The sequence below is a fragment of the Neoarius graeffei genome, chromosome 9 (assembly GCF_027579695.1).
Source record: "Neoarius graeffei isolate fNeoGra1 chromosome 9, fNeoGra1.pri, whole genome shotgun sequence".
NCBI classification, from domain to species: Eukaryota; Metazoa; Chordata; class Actinopteri; order Siluriformes; family Ariidae; genus Neoarius; species Neoarius graeffei.
The window spans coordinates 41,815,470-41,831,909 of record NC_083577.1 but is presented as its reverse complement, the minus strand read 5'-3'; the positions used below and the strand labels follow the sequence as shown (position 1 = coordinate 41,831,909).

Sequence of the window (16,440 nt, the reverse complement as noted above, 5' to 3'; positions counted from 1 at the left end):
TAATTGCCATTATTATTTCAATTTATTTCAACTAAACAATTTGTTGGACAGCGGCACGGTGGTGTAGTGGTTAGCGCTGTCGCCTCACAGCAAGAAGGTCCGGGTTCGAGCCCCGTGGCCGACAAGGGCCTTTCTGTGCGGAGTTTGCATGTTCTCCCCGTGTCCGCATGGGTTTCCTCTGGGTGCTCCGGTTTCCCCCACAGTCCAAAGACATGCAGGTTAGGTTAACTGGTGACTCTAAATTGACCGTAGGTGTGAATGTGAGTGTGAATGGTTGTCTGTGTCTATGTGTCAGCCCTGTGATGACCTGGCGACTTGTCCAGGGTGTACCCCGCCTTTCGCCCATAGTCAGCTGGGATAGGCTCCAGCTTGCCTGCGACCCTGTAGAACAGGATAAAGCGGCTAGAGATAATGAGATGAGATGAATTTGTTGGACTGAATTTCTAAAGGCAAGTCAAGTCAACTCAACATAAAATACTCTTCTATGTGAACTTAAAAGAACATTTCGGGGCATCGTGGATAAGGCGCCATACCATAAATCCGGGGACCCGGGTTCGATTCCGACCCGAGGTCATTTCCCGAGCCCTCCCCGTCTCTCTCTCTCCTGCTCATTTCCTGTCTCTACACTGTCCTATCCAATAAAGGTGGAAAAAGCCCAAAAAAAGAATAATTTAGGATAACTTAATGTTTTTTGTGCCAACTTGCTTTTCCAAGTTAATTGGAATGATTATTTCAATTTATTTCAACATCACAATTTGAATGCACTGAACTTGCTAAATAAAGTAAGGTCAACATAAAATACTCATCTGTGTCGACTTAAGTCAGCACAACTATTTGGCCCGGAGTTGAGTTTACTCAAAATCCTTTGGCAGCAGGTTGCGTTACATTTTTAAGTTGGCTTGACTAATTTTTTTTTTTTTTACAGTGACGCTACCACTGCTGGGCCCTTGAATAGGGCCCTTAACCATCAACTGCCCAAATGTATAAATGAGATGTATGCAAGTCACTCAAGATAAGGGCATCTACCAAATCCTGTAAATGTATTTCTGGATTACTTCAAGTAAATTTCTCAGTTTTGGAAAACATCATTTTACAATCTTCAATTGTCCAGTTTTGGTGAGTCTGTGTCCACTGTAGTCTCAGATTCATGTTCTTAACTGAAAAGAGTGGAACCCACTGTGGTCTACTGCAAGTTGTAGCCTATCCACCTTAAAGCTAGAAGGCGTTTCGATTTCATAGTTCCCTCTGAAATTTGGTCATTGTGATGTATGTTTATTTCTGTAACATCTCACAAAATATCAGGCCATTCTGTGGCTGGGAAGTTATTTAATTTGAGGGGATTCCCTCGCAAATAATGTGCATGAAATCGCTCGGTTCACGCAGTCAAGCAGACAGAGGAAGTCCATGTGCACATGCACAGGTTTACCTTCTTCTTTTGGGTTTTACAGCAGCTGGCATCCACAGTGTTGCATTACTGCCATGCACAGGTTTACCTTGACCGTGCACTCACAGTTACATCATTCTGTCACTAAACGAGCAGCTGATCACACCGAGGTGCTCGCTGACCACTGATATTTATTAGTTTGGTCCTGCATTTCCTTTCCTTCGCAACATAACGTCTTTTCTTCTCGCTTTCCGTTACTGTAGTCGGTCTTTCACGTTTCATTTGCGTCCTCCATTTTTCTCTCCCGTTTCAAATTTGTATCCCACAATGCCTTGTGTGAAGGGGGAAAGCCCACCATGTGATGCATGACATAGTATCTTGAATTGGGTCATGGTAAAGCAGGAAAAAACAGCAGAGAATTTAGAGCCACATGGCCCTAAATTCATTAATTGGTCTATTAAAAAAACTAATAAAATTGGAAGTCTGTGATTCAAATTCAGTAGTTTCCGGCCCACGAAACAAAAATAATTGGGTATCAGGAAGAATTCTTTTTATGGCCTACACTTGAAAAATCCGAAAGGCCGTCTCGTCTACCTTTAAGGTTTGGCATGCTATGCATTCTGAGATGCTTCTCTGCTCACCAAAGTTGTAAAAAGTGAATGATGTGAATTACTAAAGCTTTCCTGGCAGCTCAAACCAGTCTGGCCATTCTGTTCTGACCTCTTTTATCAAAAACGCATTTCCACCCACAGAACTAAACTAACATAGAGCCAACAACCATGCCACAAAATCAGTGTGATCACATTTTCACCCATTCTGATTGATGTGACCTTTAACTGAAGCTCTTGACCTGTATCTGCACAACTGACCTGTATCTGTGCTGCTGCCACATGACTAGCTGATTGGATAATAGCATGAATGTGTATGAGGTACAAGTGTTCCTATTAATGTGGCCAGACGGAACAATTCAAACTGTGATTTAGATACACCTGAAATGCCCAGTTTTATCGGAAATGCAAAATACAATGAACCTGCTTAAAGATGCATGAGATTGTAAACACAGTGGGGAAACCTAAACAGACTGAAGGCGGTTGAAAGAGATTCACCTTTGCTTTGCTCGTTAAAAAAGGCGCCACGTTTGTTTGCTCCAGGGCAAAATTGAAGTGCTTTGTCACTCTTCTGCTTCTTCTATTTTAATATTCTATTCCCAGGCTTCAATTACCTATTCTACTTTGCAGTTGATAGCTCTCAGTGGATCGCTGGTATCTAGTTAAATGACAACATCCCTTTTGCATTTAGCCATTCAACCTCTCAGTCCCAGAAATAGCGTATCCATTAAATCAAAAAGTGAAGTGTCAACAGTCTTACATTCATCTCTGTTTTAAAGTTTTAGACAGTTCAGTTCAGGACCAAGAAAAAAAAAATCTATCAGTGGCATTAAAATTAACAGTCATTATTCTGTCCACATTCACTCATATGAGCAATTGCGTGCTCTGATTGGCTACTCTACTACTAGGATATCAGCTCATATACCGTGAGTAGAGAAAAACAAAATGGCGGAGTGTGTTGCTGAATCAACCAAGGGTGAAATAAAAACTCTACTCGAAAACAAAACCTGCAAAAATTATCAAATATGTAAAAGAAACAGAACACACACACACACACACACACACACACACACACACACACACACACACACACACACACACACACCCATATCTCCTGTTCCACACTCCAGCCCAGTCGGTGGTGGTAATGCACCTTTAAGGTGGTTTGCCAACTGCCAAAAAACCCTAAAGAAGAAGAAAACCCCAAAAAATAAAAATAAAAAAGCAACAAAATACGGAATAAAAGTATTTGATGGTAAGAACGTATCTTTTTTTTAATTTTTCAAGAATTATTATTATAGCATTTTTTCACAAATTGCTACTGTCATTTCACCGGTTTGTTTACATTCTAAGCGGAAATGATTTTATCTGATGCTTGGTATAAAGTTTTTATTTATCAAATTTGCAAAAAATAAAAATGCTCTCTTTCTCAAAATCCAGTGAATGTGGATAGAATAAAAGTTATTCCGCTCAATCTCATCGTACATGGCTTATAACCAACTCAGCGTTACGCGCCTCATCGGCTATCAGCTCATGTATGACTCGATTTTGTGGAATAGCTGTTAAATAGGGCGGCACGGTGGTGTAGTGGTTAGCGCTGTCACCTCACAGCAAGAAGGTCCTGGGTTCGAGCCCCGGGGCCGGCGAGGGCCTTTCTGTGTGGAGTTTGCATGTTCTCCCCGTGTCCGCGTGGGTTTCCTCCGGGGGCTCCGGTTTCCCCCACAGTCCAAAGACATGCAGGTTAGGTTAACTGGTGACTCTAAATTGACCGTAGGTGTGAATGTGAGTGTGAATGGTTGTCTGTGTCTATGTGTCAGCCCTGTGATGACCTGGCGACTTGTCCAGGGTGTACCCTGCCTTTCGCCCGTAGTCAGCTGGGATAGGCTCCAGCTTGCCTGTGACCCTGTAGAAGGATAAAGCGGCTAGAGATAATGAGATGAGATGAGCTGTTAAATATACAGTAATTTTGTTACTAGGTGACCAAATGTAGACATCACACCCAGAACAGATTAAAAATGTGGACTCACAATCTTTCAGAAGTACACTCTGGATGAGACACCAGTACTCTGCAGGGCACCATGCACGCACATTCACACACTTATTCACACCTAGGGGCAATTTAGAGAAGACAATCCACCGACTCATCAGAAGGAACCCATATGGGTAGAATCTGCAAAACTCCACCAAAACAAGAACCCAAGCTCAGGATTGAACCGTGGACCCTGCAGCTATGAGGCAACAATGTGACCTGCTGTGCCACCATGCCCCCTCAGTCAGACTGTCATTATTTGAAAATACACTGCTAAAGTAAATACACTGACTATATACACTCCCAAAAGAGAAAACAATATAAATGTACATAAGAAAGAGCATTCTTGAAGTACACAAAGGATGTAAGGTTATTGTAGGTCAGACCAATGGCAGCAGCAGCAGTATGAGGCTGGCAGATGGCAAGGCTATTCATGTGCCCTCTCTTCACTGGAGCAGATGAGAGAAAATGGGATTTTGAGCAGTGTAGCAGCTTGGCTCGGGTGCATCTGAGTGGAGGTGTTTCCCCTGACTCTGTTCCTCCGCCAAACTGTTCCAGAAAATTTGGGAACTGGCTGAAGCCACTTTTCTCCTTCAACGGCATTTCAGTTATACACTCTTGGGGGAAAAAACAGCTTTTTTTGTGGTTAACCTCTTGCTATCTGGTTATTTATATTAAAACATGCTATTCAGTTACTATTATGCTCTATTCAGTATTCACTATAGTAACACTAATAGGAAAATATATGTAGTTACTGTACAAGAGTGAAGAATGTAAGTAAAGCCCCACTTAGAATTTTCAGGGTTGAAACAGTAAAACAACATGGACAGAATTGATCCAAAGTTGTGTTTGAGACAATGTAGCTTCTTAACCATTTGGTTTCATGGACTCTTTGAATATGCTTTCTAAAACTGCTATGCTTTATGAAAGCCATTAAGGACAAAGCATACACTCAGCATTTACTCACTCTACCATGTACCATCTATTTTTCTTGGCAGGGACCTGTGTATGTGGAGAATGTACCTGCTATGATGTTGATCCATCAGGGGACTGGGGTGACATCCATGGAGACACATGCGAGTGTGATGAGAGGAGCTGCCATGCTACATATGACAGATACTCAGACAGGTTCTGCTCTGGTAAAAATAAAATACATTTACCAACTGCAATTTAAAATGCACAAGGTTAAAGGTAGACTGCCGTTCAGATTTTTCAAGTGTAGGTCATGAAAAGAATTTTCCCTGACACCCAATTATTTTTGTTTAGTGGACTGAAAGGTACTGAATTTGAAATCATAGATTTCCAATTTTATTAATTTTTTTTGAAAATGGAACAATTAATGAATTTAAGGCCACATGGCCCTAAATTCTCCACTATTTTTTCCTGCTTCACCATGACCCAATTCAAAATACTACGTCATGCATTATGTGGTGGGCTTTACCCTTTCGTGCAAGGCATTGCGGGATACAAATTTGAAACAGGAGAGAAAAATGGAGGACGCGAATGAAACGTGAAAGACCGACTGCAGTAACAGAAAGCAAGAAGAAAAGACGTTATGTTGCGTACGAAAGGAAATGCAGGACCAAACTAATAAATATCGGCGGTCAGTGAGCACGTCGGTGTGATCAGCTGTTTGTTTAGCGACAGAATGATGGAACTGTCAGTGCACGGTCAAGGTAAACCTGTAGATGCCAGTAATACAACACTGGATGCCAGCTGCTGTAAAACCCAAAAGAAGAAGAAGGAAAATAAGAAGAAGAAGAAGAAGAAGAGGAAGGTAAACCTGCGCATGTGTACACAGACTTCCTCTGTCTGCTTGACTGCGTGAAGCAAACGATTTCATGCCCATTATTTGCTAGGGAATCCCCTCAAATTAAACAAGAAGACAGAGTCATCTATATCCCCCACCCTATATACCAACTATATACCAAGTTTCAAGATATTATTTGTTACATTTTTCAAGTTCTACTGCAGGAAACCAACCCTACCTCTTTACACTGATCTCAGCAGCCCATGGCATAAGCCCACCGGACCTTTGGTCCAGGTGAGCTAAAAATTTAAATTTCTCACATTTCTTATTATCAAAAGGCACATATACATTACTTAATCAACACATATACCAACTTTCAAGACCGTACCACTCATAGTTTTCAAGTTCTGCTCCGGAAACAAAACCTACCCCAAGACTAACCTTAGAGACTAAGTCTGAAATTGTTTCCATGGAAACATGAAAAATTTAAATTTCTCAAATTTCTTAGTATGAAAAGGCACATCTACTGGTACATCACCTTGTTAACATGTATACCAAGTTTCAAATCTGTATCATGAATAGTTTTGGATATATGCTCCGGAAATTAACATTGCTCTTAGAAACTAAGTCAAAATCTATTTTTTATGTAAAAATTTGAAAAATACTTTTTTTAAAAAATCCAAAATAGCAAAAGGCACCAGGTCACATGTTGCTTGATATGTATACAAAGTTTCATGAAGATATCTTCAGTAGTTTTAAAGATATGGACCAGAAACGAAAATGTGACCGGATAGATGGACAGCCAGACAAACGGCCGGACGGAACCCGTTTCTATATCCCCAGCCAAACTTCATTTGGGCGGGGGATAATAACTTCCCAACCACAGAATGGCCTGATATTTAGTTAGTTTTTTTTTTATATATATATATTACGGCGGCACGGTGGTGTAGTGGTTAGCGCTGTCGCCTCACAGCAAGAATGTCCTGGGTTCGAGCCCCGGGGCTGGCGAGGGCCTTTCTGTGTGGAGTTTGCATGTTCTCCCCGTGTCCGCGTGGGTTTCCTCCGGGTGCTCCGGTTTCCCCCACAGTCCAAAGACATGCAGGTTAGGTTAACTGGTGACTCTAAATTGACCATAGGTGTGAGTGTGAATGGCTGTCTGTGTCTATGTGTCAGCCCTGTGATGACTTGGCGACTTGTCCAGGGTGTACCCTGCCTTTCGCCCGTAGTCAGCTGGGATAGGCTCCAGCTTGCTTGCGACCCTGTAGAAGGATAAAGCGGCTAGAGATAATGAGATGAGATGAGATATATATATTACAGAAATAAACATATATCACAATGACCAAATTTCAGAGGGAACTAAATTTCACCAATTTTATGAAATTGAAAGGTTGTCTCGCTTTAAAGTGCAGAACAATGAAATACAGACAATATTAAAAAAAAAAGACTGAGCAGAGAAGTAATACTACCAGGGGTTTCAAGTAAATTATTGATTTCCAAGCACAGTTGTAACCTACATTCATATTATGGTCATGTGACCTACTCATAATCAAGCACAATTTGCTCAGCCACAAGCCCTAAAATAGCAGGCAAATCAAGTGTTGTGGTGGAAATGCTGCTTTGACTGAAACAATAAGGGTGGGCCTGTACTCCTTCCATGTGTTATTCAATGCTCCCTTACCTCTCCTTTAAACATGGGGCTGCTGGATTAGCCTGAGCTCACAGACATGAGGCAAGAAAGAAAAACATATGCACATCTGTGTTTAATTTCGAGGCATAACTCAATGGTCAGGACAATGTGTTCTGCCTGCAGAGGAAGGCGGAGCGAACTTGTGAGGAGTCACATATAGTGTGATTTGCTGTGCCAGTCTCCAGAACAAAGTCACAGCTGATTTTGCTTCTTCATTGCTTCTGTAGGCCACGGACAATGTCACTGCGGTAGGTGTGACTGCCAAGAGGGCTGGACAGGCAAGAAATGTGAGCATCCTGTGTCCTGTTCACTCTCTGTGGAAGCCAGTCAGAAGAAGTGCAGAGGGACCTCCAACCTGCCCTGTCACGGCAGAGGTACATCTCAAAATAACTGTTTTTCCAAAGCAAAAAGCACTTTTGCAAATTTACACACAACTTAAGTGAGAATTAGCTTATTTCACACTATCCATCCATCCATCCATCCATCCATCCATCCATCCATCCATCCATTATCCATAACCGCTTATCCTGTACAGGGTTGCAGGCAAGCTGGAGCCTATCCCAGCTGACTATGGGCGAAAGGCGGGGTACACCCTGGACAAGTCGCTAGATCATCGCAGGGCTGACACGTAGAGACAAACAACCATTCACACTCACATTCACACCTACGGTCAATTTAGAGTCACCAGTTAACCTAACCTGCATGTCTTTGGACTGTGGGGGAAACCGGAGCACCCGGAGGAAACCCACGCAGACATGGGGAGAACATGCAAACTCCACACAGAAAGGCCCCCGTCGGCCACTGGGCTCAAACCCAGAACCTTCTTGCTGTGAGGTGACAGTGCTAACCACTACACCACTGTTCCGCCCCCTTATCTCACACGATCTTTGATTAATTGTTACACTCTCAGAAAAAGGGCACTAAACTAGACATTTTATTGGAACTGACGTACTACCATCAAGAGATCAGGCGTGGAAAAAGTACTGAGAAATTATCGTGTTATAAGAGAAAGTTTATACATGCTTTTGCAAATTAGTTATTCATGCTTTCTACAGTGACAAAGAAAGCACGTTTTATATGAGCGTTTGATTACTCCAGCATACTGAAACATTTTACAGTGGTAAGGCCAGGGACACTCATAATCAAATTTAACACTGCAGTCCATATTCAAACAGACATGGCTAGCTACAGAGCTAACTACATTGTGTACCATGAGACAGCTACCACAATGGATGAATTGGCACAATTCTTGATAGTTTATATGTACATTGATTAATCTGATTGTATGCTAAACTGAAATGATAGCTGGATGAGAGATGATGATACCTTTGAGAGTGTAATGTAATGAATACGTTGAAGGCCTAAATAACAATATTAGGAGTAATAAGTAAGTTTTTTTCTTGGAACTGTAATAAAGTAAGAGTACAATTATTCAATTTCAATGATACTCAAGTAATGTGTACATAAATACACTGAAAAATAGTAAGTATAGTAACATCAAAAGTAATTATCCATATTCCATAACCACTTATCTTGTGCAGGGTCGTGGGCAAGCTGGAGCCTATCCCAGCTGACTATGGGCGAGAGGCGGGGTACACCCTGGACAAGTCACCAGGTCACTGCAGGGCTGACACACAGAGACAAACAACCATTCACACCTACGGTCAATTTAGAGCCACCAATTAGCCTAACCTGCATGTCTTTGGACTGTGGGGGAAACCGGAGCACCCGGAGGAAACCCATGCAGACACGGGGAGAACATGCAAACTCCACACAGAAAGGCCCCCGTCGGCCACTGGGCTCGAACCCAGAACCTTCTTTCTGTGAGATGACAGTGCTAACCACTACACCACCGTGCCACCCTGAAAGTAAATTAATCAAGTGATTTCCACCTCGCCCTGTGATGACCTGGTGACTTGTCCAGGGTGTACCCCGCCTTTCGCCCGTAGGCAGCTGGGATAGGCTCCAGCTTGCCTGCGACCCTGTAGAACAGGATAAAGCGGCTACAGATAATGAGATGAGATGAGAATTTCCACCTCTGCAAATTTACATCTTTTGTACAATTAGTGTGTATGTAATACATGGTTATGTGAATGTAGTTTACCTTTAAAAAATATTTAAAAAGATACACAATTGGACGTTCTAGCTATCTATCTGGCATATCACTGCAGTGATGTGGTCGCTCTGACGGCTTCAGCCATCAAAGTCTGTAGGGAAGAATTACAGTAGTGGTTTCCCGTTGCCTTTACTGGATTAATTGGACATTAAGGACCTTTAATTAGCTTTATGTATCTAGGTAAAGAATACACACAAAACATACAAAAGGTGTACTCTTGAGGGTCACCTGACACTTTTTTTTTTACTCATACCTGGCTAGTGTATGAGTCGCCCATACCGGTAGAGGTATAACAACTGGACAATTTAGATTGATGTATTAATTTAAAAGACAACAACTGGAATTAATTGAGCCAACGGTCATAAATTGTTTGTTATTGAAAATAGTTGGCTATAAATTTATTACTACTTATTATAACTGATCATAAATTATCAGAAAAGGACAGATTTTTGTTCTGATATGTAAATAGGCTAGCAAAGTGATTTGCTTAGAACACTGTTGCTTAAAATAATCCTTTTCTACGTCATCGTCATTCATGAATTAACAATAAACTTATGACAGATTCTGAACAAATTTGGTGAAATATTGATCAAAGGCTAATAAATTAATTGTATTGTATGATATCATAACAGAGTCAGTTGTATCATTAAATACTGAAATATTGAATTTCACCAAATTTGGTCTTAAGAATCAAAAACATATAGCACTGTGTAAAAACCTGGTTTACGCCCCTAGTAGCTCATCTATATAATAAGCGGCAAAGTTTGTTTGTTTGTTTGTCTTGAGCTAACGTCACCATTTCTCAATGGATTTTCACCAAATTTGGCAAGTAGGTACAGGAGATAGCCAAAATTTGACAGAACTCAGAAATTCCATATTTGGGCCCCAGGAGGTCTCTGGTGGGCCCATGGGTGGTGGATGTTTGGATTTTTGTTTGTCTTGGGTTAACATCACCATTTCTTGATGGATCTGCACCAAATTTGACATGGAAGTCTAGGGGCAACCCAGAGTTTTGCACAACCCTGGCAATGCCAGGTAACCTGCTAGTAAAATATACAGTAATTGCGTTTGTTACAAAAAATCCTGATTGTCAATAACTTTCTAAGGGTTTCCACTAAGATAATATAATAAAAGGAACAGCAAAGATCAATACTGTAATAAGTTGACAGTAGAACTCTGCAAGTTCAATAACACACAGTAACACTACAATATATTATACCAAGCAAGTTATACCACATTAGAGTTAGTGTTCTTGGAGAAGACTCTGGTATTCCCTGTGTCTTTATGGAATAATGTAACCCAGGAATGCTACAAGCCCTGCATTTAATGGAGTGTAATGAATGTTTCAGCCCAGTCGAATATGAGCAAGTGTTCCTCTGGGGCATGACTACTATAGTATTCCACTACTAAAGCCAGAGAGCAAACCAAGCCCAGCACAATAGCTTCTTATTCTTCACCCAGTAATATCTAATTGCAGAAAAAGATCAGCTGCATATTTTCAAAATGTGAAATTGTTTTGGGGGATATATTCAAACTAACACAGTGCAAAAAACACATTCACAGAAGTAGAATCAATAAGATAAGAAGACCTTTATTATCCCACAATGGGGAAATTTCCTGTTTGCAGCAGTATAGTTGATAGCAGCAGAAGAAGACATATCAAGCCACACAAGTAATATACATACATATATATATATATACACACACACACACATATATATATATATATATATATATATATATATATATATATATATATATATATATATATATAAAGAAAAAATATACCTAAGATAAATACTAAATTTGAGGAATTATGAAGTAGATGAAACACACTTATTGCACATATCAGGTGGTCATAATTGCAAAAGATAAAACAGAAAAAAAAACATAGAAAAAATATATAGCATATGACCAATAATGTATAATAACAATCAAGGATGAGCCACAGTTGAAGAGATGTGATTGTATTATTAGGGCCCGAGCACCGTTCGGTGCGAAGACCCTATTGTTTTTCGAAGGATTTTTATTATTATTATTATTATTCTGTTGCGCTTGGCTTTTTTTGAGGCATTTCCCATGCACGAAAACTCATGAAATTTGATACACACATCAGTCATTGTAACCGCTTCTCAGCCACAGACGTTTGGCCCCGGGCGTGGCCCAGGGACTTCATAGCGCCCCCTAATGCCATGGAGTCCTTGGATTGGCATATAGTTTCAGCTACGCATACCAAATTCGGTACGTATGTAGTTCGTCCCAAGACGAACAACTTTCATATATACATTGCATTAGCCACGCCCAACAGGAAGTGAGGTAATTGGGCTTATTTGCGTTTGGACACATGGTCATTTTTAACATACTCCTCCTAGACGGTTCATCAGATTCATGTCAAACTTGGGAAACATGATGCCAAGATATTGCTGATGTTGAATTGCAAAGGGATTTTTGATATGTTGTAATATGTTGAAATGGCAATATTATGACTTTTAATACTCGCCACATAAACAGGAAATGTGTCATGAAGTCATAATACATTTAATGATTTGGCTGAAACCTTTCAGGTTATTAGAGAATGTGATTATTACGACATCTAGATGCCCAATATGCCTGTCTGGTATAGCGCCACCAACTGGCCAAGGAAATAATAGGGTTCTGAATATGTGTGTTTTGACACATGATGAATTTTAACATGCTCCTCCTAGACGGTTCATGAAATTCATGTGAAATTTGTTATACGTGATGCCAAGATGTCGCTGATATTAAATTGCGAAGGGATTTTTGATATCTTGTAACATGTTGAAATGGCCTTATGATTTTAATATCTTGACACATAAACAGGAAACGTGTCAGAAAGCCACAGTGCATTGACTGTATGGTCGGACACTTCTTACTTCAATAGATATTATGATTATTATGATAACCTGACGCCCAATGGGCCTGCCTGTTATAGCGCCACCACCTGGCCAAGCAGGAAATGTGCCAGAAATTGGCAATGCCTTAACTGATTGATCTGACACTTTACAAAATATTGTGTATTATGATTGCGATGATATTCACATGTGTAATTCAGATGCCTAGCACAGCGCCACCATCTGGCTAAGCAGAAAATGGGGAAAAATGTTCAATTCATTGATGGATTGATCTGAAACTTTACAAAATATTGGATATCGTGATTCTGATGATATTGACACGTCTAAATCACATGCCTAGCACAGTATCACCATCTGGCCAAGCAGGAAATGTGCCAAAAGTTTTCAATGCTTTGATGGATTGATCTATGACATGCCTGACGTAGTGCCACCAACACACTCACACTCATAGCGGAGCTCCGAATGGAGCACCATACCTAAGAAAAAATGGTAAACCCATCGAGTCGACTTTTTGTGGTTTGTCCGTGTCCGTGTACCACCAGTCATACACACCGCCTAGTGGTCAGTGTTAGTAACTACCAGTCATACACACCGCCTAGTGGCCAGTGTTAGTAATTACCAGTCATACACACCGCCTAGTGGCCAGTGTTAGTAACTACCAGTCATACACACTGCCTAGTGGCCAGTGTTAGTAATTACCAGTCATACACCGCCTAGTGGCCAGTGTTAGTAATTACCAGTCATACACACTGCCTAGTGGCCAGTGTTAGTAACTACCAGTCATACACACTGCCTAGTGGCCAGTGTTAGTAATTACCAGTCATACACACCGCCTAGTGGCCAGTGTTAGTAACTACCAGTCATACACACTGCCTAGTGGCCAGTGTTAGTAATTACCAGTCATACACACCGCCTAGTGGCCAGTGTTAGTAATTACCAGTCATACACACCGCCTAGTGGCCAGTGTTAGTAATTACCAGTCATAGACCTCTTGCAGTCACGTGACCGAATCCCGGCTGGAATGTAAACAGTCGCCATCTTGTCAGTCAACAACACAGCTGAATATTGTTGCACTCATATACAAAATGGATCAATTTCAACCGACGGACTACACGGCTCATTTTTCTAATGAACAGATAACTAGATATATGTCTAAAATAAACGACCTACAGATTAGTGACCCTTATCGATTACCCCTACAGTTTTTAAATGAGAAGCCTTAAAATAAGGAGAGGACAGGCACGCTGCCCCATAGACTCCCATTATAAACGTGGCAGCGCTTGTACTGCAAAATCAGAAAAGTCACTCGTTTTTAACTCTCTCTAGCGTCCTCATTTTTTACACTACAGACAAAAAAAATTACATCAACGTGTTCAGGAGAGCCTTGTGGCACTCAATGTGAAAGAATTTTGTGAATATCTCCTTCCGATTTCGTGTAAATCCCCGTTGTTTGGAGGGTGCACTCTGAGCAAATAGACGAGTTCACAAACACGGCAACGCGCAAGGAGATGTGGGAAAGGTCAAAGGTTAAGGCCTCATAAACGAGCGGAAGTAGAGCACGTCAACAATGGCGGAGGCTACAGGCTCGCTGTGGGGACACTGTTGTGTTGTCGATTGGCACAATGGACGTCGACTGCTTGAACAGTGGATGCGAGAAGACTGTAGTGTACATTTAAGTGAGTGTATACAGAAAAAATTGTGAATCCAAGCACACAGTTTAACGCAAAAGTTCGTTTATATCCTGACCTTGTCAAATTCATGTTCATGGACCCGCCTTGATTTTCACTCTTGCCGATAATCATTGTCTGTAAATACAACAGTATTATTTTGATTTTCATGTGCCTTAAAATGTAAAATGTTGGTTGTAATAAAAATCTGACAAGTTTCTGTGACTGTAGTTCTTACACCAGCAATGACTACTACTAGTCCCAAAATGATGGAAGCCTTTAAATTTTAATTTTTAAATTTCACAGATTTTACAAAATGAAAAGTAAATGGACACAAAAATGAAACATCCTTGTCTACTATTAAATATACTAAGCAAAGAATAATGCATTTCACATATTCCCACTACCTTTTGGTTAACAGAAGTAGATGCTGATCAATTATATTTTTGTTTTAATGAATTAATTTTGCAAGTAATATTTTTACTATAGTTTACTACATATAATACACGGTTAAATACATAAAACACTAACACTACTAGTACAGCTTAATACATGATAAAGTAATACTAAATGGTATAAAAACACTGAAGTTCTGATGAACTATTGATAAGTATTAACAAAAGACCTGCATGCGAGAAGTTCACCAGTAACATTACAATTTAACAATCTGAGCAATTTGAACATAACCAGTCATTATCAAGACAGCAAACATCAAAGCCCACACACCCCCAATGATACCACTTATAGCACTGATCACATCCTACGCTATTATCATTTTCTGTTATGTCCCCACTGCCCTTTCGGGTCTTTCTTTGCCTGGTCTTTTTGGCTGCTGGTTTGTTCCTGCCTTTCGGTGGAGAGTCAGGTTTGGACAAAGCTGATATAGCAAGGTCAGCAGTTGAGGCAGCAGGCTGAGGGTCAGATGTACCTGAAGTACATGACTGATGAGTATAGCAAGTGATACTAGTACTGATACAATAAAACAGACAACTATAATCTGGTAGGCAGCACGACTTATATTATTTCTCCATGTCAGATATAGAACTATAACTATGAGTCGTTGACCTGTCAAAAACTGCAGTGGGCGTGGCAGTATCACCGGGTGCATGCCTCGATTTTTCTTCGTCTTCCTTGGACGGTACAGGCTGGATTTTCAAAATATCTGTGGCATATGCAAGCGCCCTTAACTCTTCTACCCCCATGGTAGTTGGCAATCCCCGTTCTCTCATATGCCTCTGCAATTCTGCCTTCTTCCATAAGGCGTATTTGCTAAGGTTTGGCTTGTTTGCCACCATGTTTTCATCTCCGATGAGGCCTTGACCTTTGACCCCTGTGCATGTGCAGCGATATGTGTGAACTGGTCTATACTGCCCTTTCTGTGTGCCTTTCTGTGTCTCTGCTCGCAGCGCGCAGATGGGGGAGGGGATGCTCGCTCTCACACACGCACACACACAGGAGGGAGGGGCTGCTCCCTCTCAGAGAGACACAGGCTTGTTGCTTCATGGCAAGTCACACATTCACACAGTTCAGTGGAGCTCCTGCACTTGCGGCTGCTACGTTCACTGCATCACTCTCAATTTCCCACAGGGGTAATTATATGCCATACAACTCTCCGGCATTGTGGCACGGTAATATTTGCAGATTTGGGCGAAAAACAACGAAAGTCAGTGTCGGTAAATTGCGATGGCAGAAATATGGCGTTTGACCGACAAGATGGCTTCTGTTTACAATCTGGATCGGCTGTGACGTCACATGCAAGTGGACTATATCATACACACCGCCTAGTGGCCAGTGTTAGTAATTACCAGTCATACACACCGCCTAGTGGCCAGTGTTAGTAATTACCAGTCATACACACCGCCTAGTGGCCAGTGTTAGTAATTACCAGTCATACACACCGCCTAGTGGCCAGTGTTAGTAATTACCAGTCATACACACCGCCTAGTGGCCAGTGTTAGTAATTACCAGTCATACACACCACCTAGTGGCCAGTGTTAGTAATCACCAGTCATACACACCTCCTAGTGGCCAGTGTTAGTAATTGCCAGTCATACACACCGCCTAGTGGCCAGTGTTAGTAATTACCAGTCATACACACCGCCTAGTGGCCAGTGTTAGTAATTACCAGTCATATACACACACCACCTAGTGGCCAGTGTTAGTAATTACCAGTCATACACACCGCCTAGTGGTCAGTGTTAGTAATTACCAGTCATACACACCGCCTAGTGGCCAGTGTTAGTAATTACCAGTCATACACACCGCCTAGTGGCCAGTGTTAGTAATTACCAGTCATATACACACACCACCTAGTGGCCAGTGTTAG

The 16,440-nt window shown here is 41.3% G+C and overlaps 1 protein-coding gene across 1 annotated transcript in view; it reads left to right on the top strand.

The window, feature by feature from the left end:
• itgbl1 (integrin, beta-like 1) overlaps nt 1-16,440 on the top strand; it is a 139,460-nt gene that overhangs the window by 64,128 nt on the left and 58,892 nt on the right. The window contains 2 exon segments of the mRNA XM_060928699.1: nt 5,020-5,160; nt 7,686-7,832. Of these exon segments, the coding sequence (XP_060784682.1) occupies nt 5,020-5,160; nt 7,686-7,832 (288 nt within the window).